General features: G+C 40.1%; 1 protein-coding gene across 1 annotated transcript; it reads left to right on the top strand.

The window, feature by feature from the left end:
- Window positions 1–7,572: 7,572 nt before the first annotated feature.
- Window positions 7,573–8,172, top strand: LOC104906143 (uncharacterized). Its single transcript, XM_010694859.1, has one exon. The coding sequence runs from the start codon at window positions 7,573–7,575 to the stop codon at window positions 8,170–8,172; it is 600 nt and encodes a 199-aa protein (XP_010693161.1).
- Window positions 8,173–8,381: the final 209 nt, after the last annotated feature.

The raw sequence follows: 8,381 nt of genomic DNA, 5'->3' as shown, positions 1-8,381 counted from the left end.
CCCAAAAACAACTTGATTGCGTTGCTGCCATATATGATAAACTGTTTCTGCATAGAGCATCAGTAACAGTTGGTTGTGAGGTTTCTTTCTATGAGTAGCAGCAGCAAGGGCTTGGACCTATCCTGCTATTAATCTGAACTGATTAGCCATACCAATCTGATTGAGATACATTTGCCATAACTGATTGAAGGCTGGGCAATCAAAGAATAAATGAGAGCTAGTTTCACTAGCATTTGAACACATTACACATGTACTGTCTTCCAGCACCCCCCATTCACAAAGTCCGCTCTTAGTTGACAATCTACCATGAAGCATCAGCCAACTTATAAATAATGCCTTAGGACTAGCCCTGTTATCACAGATAACTCTTTTCCACTGAATTATAGGTTGCTCACCCCTCATAGTCTGATACAGCTTTTTGATGGAAAAGTGCTCAACAGTTAGAAATTGCTGAGGTTGGTGATCCATTAAGATGACTCTACTAGCCCAAATTTTCTTCAAAGCCCAAGAGAGCCTAGTAGGGATGGGCATAGTAAGCAGATTATTCTGCTTTATATAGTAGGCATGTATCCACTTAATCCATAGCCTATCTTGTTTCTTAGTGATAGCCCATAGATGCTTAGCCACTACTGCTTTGTTCCAAGTAACAAGGTCTTTTAAATTCCAGCCTCCACAAGCTTTCTTCATGCAAAGCTTATCCCAAGCAACAAGAGCTCTCCTGCCTTCACTCTGTCCACTCCACAAGTAATTTCTGCAAACACCTTGAATCTCTTTCAAGACCTTCTTAGGTAGGATAAAAATTTGGCACCAGTAAAGTTGGAAACCTTGTAAAACAGAGCTTACAAGTTGCAGCCTAGCAGCATATAAGATGTTTTTGACTGCCCAAGATCTGACTTTGGCAACAGTTTTTTCAATAAGTGGCTTGCACTCTTGATAATAGAATTTCCTGGTAGTGAGGGGAACCCCAAGATATTTAAAAGGGAAAGATCTCATAGGCATCTGAATAATAAGCTGCAAAGTACTCCTTTCTCCTTTTGTAACCCCTGCTATGTACATGTTACTTTTAACAAGGTTAGCTACCAATCCAGAAGCATGAGAGAATGAAGTGAAAGCATCAAACATTAGCTGCAAAGAGCTAGCATCTGCTCTAGCAAACATCAAGAGATCATCTACAAACATCAGATGAGTTATGTATAGTCTCTCACATCTAGGATGGAAATTGAAGTCTGGGATTTGTTTCAGATTACCCAGACATCTAGAGAGGTATTCCATGCCTATTGCAAATAGAAAGGGGGACATTGAATCCCCTTGTCTCAAGCCCTTCTTGGCTTTAAAAGGCTTACAAGGAACCCCATTGATCAAAATAGAGAAGGACACAGAAGATACACAAGCCATAACCCACTTGATGAATCTAGAAAGGAAACCTAGTTCATTCATCATCATTTGGAGAAAAGGCCACTCAATAGAATCATAGGCCTTCTTGAGGTCAACTTTCATCATACATCTGGGAGAGATATGTTTTGTTTTATACCCTTTGATAAGCTCAGTTGCCAGCAGAATGTTATCAGAGATATTTCTCCCTGGCATGAACCCAGCTTAGGCAAGATCAATCACCTCATTAATCATATTTTGTATTCTTCTTGTGAGAATCTTAGCAACGATCTTGTAAAGCACTGAACAGCAGGCAATAGGTCTGAAATCCTTCACATATGTAGGATTATGAACTTTGGGAACCAAACTTGTCATAGTGCAATTGATAGCAGAATAGAGCTCCCCAGTGTTAAAGAAATGAGTAATAACTTTGTAGATATCATGCCTAATAATATGGCAAGCTTTTTTGAAGAAAAAACTATTAAAGCCATCAATGTCAGGGGCTTTGTTATCATCGATTGAGCTCAAAGTATCATCAATGTCCTTAGGGGTAACATCTCTGATTAACTCCCTAGCAGGATTTTGTGAAACCTGCATTCCACTTCTCACCAAATTAACATCAATCTGGGGTAAAGAAGGATTTGAAGATCCAAGAAGTTGCTGATATAACCCAATAATTTCTTCTTGAATGTCACAAGATTTAATCAGCTGTCTTCCCTGAGAATCATAAAGAATGTCAATGCTATTTTGGTTATATCTTTCCTTCATAGCTTGAAAGAAAACCTAAGTCTTAGCATCCCCTTGTTGCAGCCAAGTTATTATAGATTTTTGTCTAATTGCTGATTCTTCAATAGACAAAAGCTTCTGGAGAGCAAGATAGTGAGTTTGCTCTAGAGCTGTAAGCTGATCATCAGATTGCTGAAGCTTTAAAGCATTTTGAGTGTCATTGAGATCTTGCCTAGCATGTTCAATTTGACTAGATAAGTGAGCAAAATCCCTTTTATGCAATCTCTTAATGTGAGTCTTAATTTCCTTAAGCCTCCTCCATATACTCTGCATCATCTTATCACCACTATAACTACCCCAATTTGTAACACTCCGAAATTTCTCTGAAATTTTCGCGTGTTAATTATTATTATCTGATGTGATAAATTATATTTCTATCAAATTATTTTTCGGAAAGTATATATATGTATATTTACACCTACATTATTTTAATTGACTTTGTGGAAAGGTTATAATGTGCGTCTTATTTATGTGGCATTGTGTTAGTCGTATTATGTAGTTGTCTGCATTGTTCTTATAAAACGGACAATGTAGTACTTTTGCGTGTGCCGAGTGTATACTGTGATAGTATATTACGTGTATATTTTTATTACGTTGGTAATAATAATTTTTAGTGTGGAAAACATATACTTATACATATTATTCTTGAACGTTTACGTGATGCCGGAAAATGTACATTGTACCACTAGTGGAAAAAAGCAGTAGGGCTGCGCTGAAAATGGCATGTAGGGCTGCGCTTTTTGAGGGCAGCCCTTTCCATCGCAGCCCTTCAGTATTCAAGTAGGGCTGCGCTAGAAAAGCGCAGCCCTTCACAAGGAAGGGCTGCGCTTTTTTGTAAAAAGCGCAGCCCTTCTAAGCTAGAAGGGCTGCGCCTTCTTCACAAGCGCAGCCCTTCTAAGAAGAAGGGCTGCGCTAGTGAAGAACTAGCGCAACCCTTCTTCTTAGAAGGGCTGCGCTAGTTTAAACTAGCGCAACCCTTCTTATTAGAAGGGCTGCGCTAGTTTAAACTAGCGCAGCCCTTCACTATAATTTTTTTTTTTTAGCGTGCACACAGCCTGCACATACACAGCAGCACAGCCTGCACCCACACACCAGCCCCACCCCCACCCAAAACCTCCCTTGGACAAAAAAAAATGCAAATTGCAATACGATAATATATGACAAGTGGAAAAGGTAATAATTAACTTCAAATATATTAATAATAATGTAAAAAGTGTACATAGGTGATAGAAACTAGTACATTGTTGGAGCTAAATCTCATCCTATGCAATCATCGGTAATGTGGACGCCAACTTATCCCGAACTTCGTCAATTTCTTCTTTGGTGAAGTTCCTCAAACGTGGTATGGAATCGCATAAACCTTGCAAAACAACCAAGGAATAAACATATACAAAAAGTCAATCATTTTACCGTAGTTAGTACTTCTAAAAATGACATATCTTCCCGAAATGGAATCAAAATCAAATGCAAGCCTAAAAGTCTACACACTAGTTATAATATATCTCATATAATCATGTTCAAGAGAATTTGGGTTAAATACTTAATAATACATTTTGGGAGCGAAAAAGGCCAAAATAGGCCGGAAATGGCCTTTTCGTTCCCGAAATGCAACCAACAACAAATTAAGCCTAAGAATCTACATACTAGTTATATTATCTCATATAATCATATTCAAAGAGAATTTGGGGTTAAATCACTTCATAAGTACATTTTGGGAGCGAAAAGGCCAAAAAAGGCCAAAATAGGCCGGAAATGGCCTTTTCGTTCCCGAAATGCAACCAACAACAAATTAAAGCCTAAGAATCTACATACTAGTTATAATATGCCTCATATAATCATGTTCAAAGAAATTTGGGTTAAATCACTTATAAGTACATTTTGGGAGCGAAAAAGCCAAAATAGGCCGGAAATGGCCTTTTCGTTCCCGAAATGCAACCAACAAAAATAAGCCTAAGAATCTACATACTAGTTATATATGCCTCATATAATCATGTTCAAAGAGAATTTGGGGTTAAATCACTTCATAAGTACATTTTGGGAGGAAAAGGCCAAAATAGGCCAAAATAGGCCGGAAATGGCCTTTTCGTTCCCGAAATGCAACCAACAACAAATTAAAGCCTAAGAATCTACATACTAGTTATAATATGCCTCATATAATCATGTTCAAAGAGAATTTGGGTTAAATCACTTCATAATACATTTTGGGAGCGAAAAGGCCAAAATAGGCCGGAAATGGCCTTTTCGTTCCCAAAATGCAACCAACAACAAATTAAAGCCTAAGAATCTACATACTAGTTATAATATGCCCCATATGATCATGTTCAAAGAGAAATTGAGGTTAAATCGCTTCATAACAACATTTTGGGAGCGAAAAGGCCAAAATAGGCCGGAAATACAACAAACAAGAATTGGAAACCTAAAAGTTACATACCTTTCCAAGATCAACAACATCTTTGCAACAGTTGATGATATCGAGCATGAACCTCATGACGTAATACCCACACGCAAGTCCACCTTCTTGTACCGGACACTAAAATTCACCAAAGATGCAATAAATTACATGTTAGATGTGTAATAATAATTTTTAGTGTGGAAAACATATACTTATACATATTAGTCTTGAACGTTTACGTGATGCCGGAAAATGTACATTGTACTATTGTTAGCGTTCGTACATTTTGTTATTTGTTTAGGGAGGTCCGAAAATTCTGATATAGCCATGTTATATGAAGAGCTTGGACAGATTTTTTAAGTTCCTCTTGTAACGTTGCGATAACCAAAGGTCATCTCTTCATTCACCCTTCTTATTGCCCTTTTAATCATCACCCTTTCACCTTCATTTTTCTGAAAATAAAATCAGCAACCCTTGGTCTTTGTGACTCCATTTCACACCCCATTCTCGTCCAACCATTAGAGAGGAAGAGAAAGAGTTCTTCTCTCTTCTCGGTTTTCGTCCATTTCTGCACACCCATTTTCTTTGCATCATATCTCCTTCGTTTCTTATCCGAATTGAGCGTGTGAGTAGTAAAAATCTATCTACTCGGAAAGATCTTGCTCGTGGTACAATTGTTTTTTGAAGAAAGGGGAAGACGAGACTGCAGTTTTCGTTGCAATCAGACGAGTCATCCGGTTTTGTTCCCTGTCGCACCTTTACGAAAATAACTGTAGCCGGAGAGCTAACCGTTGGATAGTCTTCAAATTTGGACATAACGTTTATGACATCCTGTTCTTTACTTTGAACAGAGCGATTTGGATTCCGAGCTTCTGATCACTGCGAATCAGAGTCGGAACAGAGCAGTGCAAAATAAGAGTCTTCAACATTCAAGGAAAAGGTAACTAGCGTTATTCTAGTTCGGTAGAGTATAGATATTGAGCTTAGGTTGTTAGAAATACGTTAGAGAATGTAGTATCATGTTAGGAAGAACTTAGAAGATTGTATGGTTAAAGTTCCATATTGTTATTGTTGTTATTTTGTTGTTGGATTTATTATTTGTCGTTGTTGTTATTGTGTTGTTATGTTGTTGTTATTGTCATTGTTGGTATTGGAGATTGTTGTCGTTGTTATTGTCGTTGTTGTGGGTGTTGGTGATGGAGTTATTGTTGTTGTCATTTTGTTGTTGATGGAGTTGTTGTTGTTGTTGGGTTGTTGTTGGTGAGTCATGGTCGTTACGAGGTTGTTTTGGTGTAAGTGTTGGTGTAAAGGGAGGCTGGAGTAGAAGGGGATGGCTGGAGCAAGCCTCGGAGGAGTTTCGGGGGCAAGCGAACGAAGCTCGCAAGCCACGGCAGAAGGCTGCTCGCGACTCGCGAGCCTCGTCGCGACTCGCGACGGCTGCCAGTCGCGACCCGCGAGCCTCGTCGCACCTCGCGACGGGTGGTCTGCCCTGGGTCGTGATATGGTGTCTTTATTTCTTGTTTTGGGTTTAGAGCTTGTGTGTCTTGGCTTGGTTGGTCTTAAGTAAGTTTGCTAAGGAAGTTTGAGTAGTATTTGGGTGGTTTAAGTATTACGTTAAGGGTATGTGTCCTCATGTGATGGGTAACCCTTGGTTTTGAGTCTTAAAACGTGCCGGTTGTTTGTGTTGGCTAAGCAAACTCGTTTGGGAACCTTGTTGGGTATGATTTGTTGAGTTACACTCATGTCTTGTTCTTATTGATGTTGGATTTGATTGATGTGTGCTTGTCTTGTATGATTGCACGTTGTTGATAAAGTAACTCTAGGAACGGTATGGTTCTAGAGGTCTTCATTAGGAAATCCTATGAACGGTATGGTTCAAGGAGTTTGAGTGGAATTGCTAAGGGCGGTATGGTCCTAGAAATTTATGCTCGATAACCTAAGGGCGTTATGGTCCTAGGATTTGGTTACTAAACCGTGGGCGGTATGGTCCATCGGTTACTACGGGTGGTATGATCCGTAGATTATAGCTATTCGAAAAGGGCGGTATGGTTCCTCTAATATGAAACGTAGGCCTTGGGCGGCATGGTCCAATGAGTCTACTCACAGGCGGTATGGTCTGTTATGCTTGAGCTTGTGGACCGCATTTGTTGCATTTGTTTGCAACGTTGACCGCATTTGTTACATGGTTGTCGTTGGTATCTTATAGCGAGTTGGTATTTGGTATTATGTTTTCTGATGTTGTTTCTAATTATTTAAGCTCTTATCTGTTTCTATTTGAGCTGGGAGAACTGCTAGTTACTCCCCACTGATTGTGGAAATTGTTGTATCTTTGTGCAGATGGTGACGCTGTTTAGAGTGGTTCTAGACTGGCTCGGGGGTGTGTGTGTTCCCCGTGTGAGCAAAGAAAGGGAGCTTGTCCTAGTGGATGAGTATTTCAATCTGGACTCAGGATTAGATACTTAGTTGGTTTAACTAGCTAATTCTAGTTTTGACTTATGTATTGGAACTATGGATTTCAGTTGTCTTAGTTTTGTTTACTCTATGATTTTAAGATTTTCTTGGTGGTGTTACGACTCTTTGAGACTTGTTGAAGAATGAGGGTATGGGACCTCATCTTCCCTTTTTATTATATGTACTGGAGTTGACTTTTACCTATGACGGCATTGTATTTTAGTTTTGTTCTACTCCATAGAGTGGCGTCTCCGTCTCTTTGAATTTCCGCTGCCATTATCTATACCTATTTCCTTATCTTAAGGCTATGTTCTTCTTGATTTTGGACGGGATGTTACAGTTGGTATCAGAGCAAAACGTTCCAGAAGCTCTGTTTAGGATGCTATTATTTTCCAGAAGTTGAGTAGACTTGTGACTAGGATTACTAGTGTCTTAGATTTCAAGTCTAGAGTGTATGAGAGTTACCTGGGTAGGAAGTAATCCTAGGGAAACATTTTGTTTACTATGTGTATTGATTTAATGCTTGTTTATGTGATTTTCATAGAGTAATGTGATAGTTTCTGTTTTGTAGTATGCCTCCACGACAACAGTTAGCCGCTAGAAAGGAAGCTGCGCGTCGTCGTCGTGTAAGCCTGGAAAATGCTTTCATCTCTCTGGCTAATAGGGCTGTTTCTTCGGGTAGTGGGCAGTCTGCTTTCGACCGGTTTGATCGTCACAGGCCCCCTACTTATGATGGTGTTGCTGATCCTGTGGCTCTGGAAAATTGGCTAAGGGAGATGGAGAAGATATTCACGGCAAGAAACTGCTCTGCTGCCAAAATGGAACCGATTTGGAAGTACTATCTGAAGAAAGAGGCGGATAATTGGTGGAGTACGGTGAAGGATGTGTGTATGGCTAAAGCTGGTTTTGGGTGGACTCAGTTCTCCGCCAAGCTGAAAGAGAGATTCGACCCTGATGAGTTGCGCTGGCAAAAGCAGGAAGAATTTCTATCTCTGACTCAACGGAGTATGGACATCCAGAAGTACACCGACCACTTTACGGAGCTGTCTGAATTTGCTGGTACTGTCACTCCCACCGAAGCTGAGAGGGTTAAGAGGTATATAAAGAAGATGAATCCGAGGGTAAGGACCTTGGTGCTGTGTTCGGGGGTTACCACTTTTCAAGCTGCTTAGGAGATGGCCCTCAGTGTTCATGCATCAGTGAGAGAGGAAGAAGCTGTTAAGGCCGCATCTATGAGGAAGCCTTTTCCGTCTGTTGCTCCTGGTCCGGCCAAGAAGCCGAGGTTTGAGCCGAGTTTCCATGGTGGATACCAAGGCTCCGGTTCTAGGTAGGGTTCTGATCCGTCCAAGTGTCGAAGGTGTGAGAAACCTTTACATCCGGG

The sequence above is a fragment of the Beta vulgaris genome, chromosome 2 (genome assembly GCF_026745355.1).
Source record: "Beta vulgaris subsp. vulgaris cultivar EL10 chromosome 2, EL10.2, whole genome shotgun sequence".
NCBI lineage: Eukaryota > Viridiplantae > Streptophyta > Magnoliopsida > Caryophyllales > Amaranthaceae > Beta > Beta vulgaris.
The sequence above is the reverse complement of the archived record's forward strand: the minus strand, read 5'-3'. Positions and strand labels throughout refer to the sequence as shown.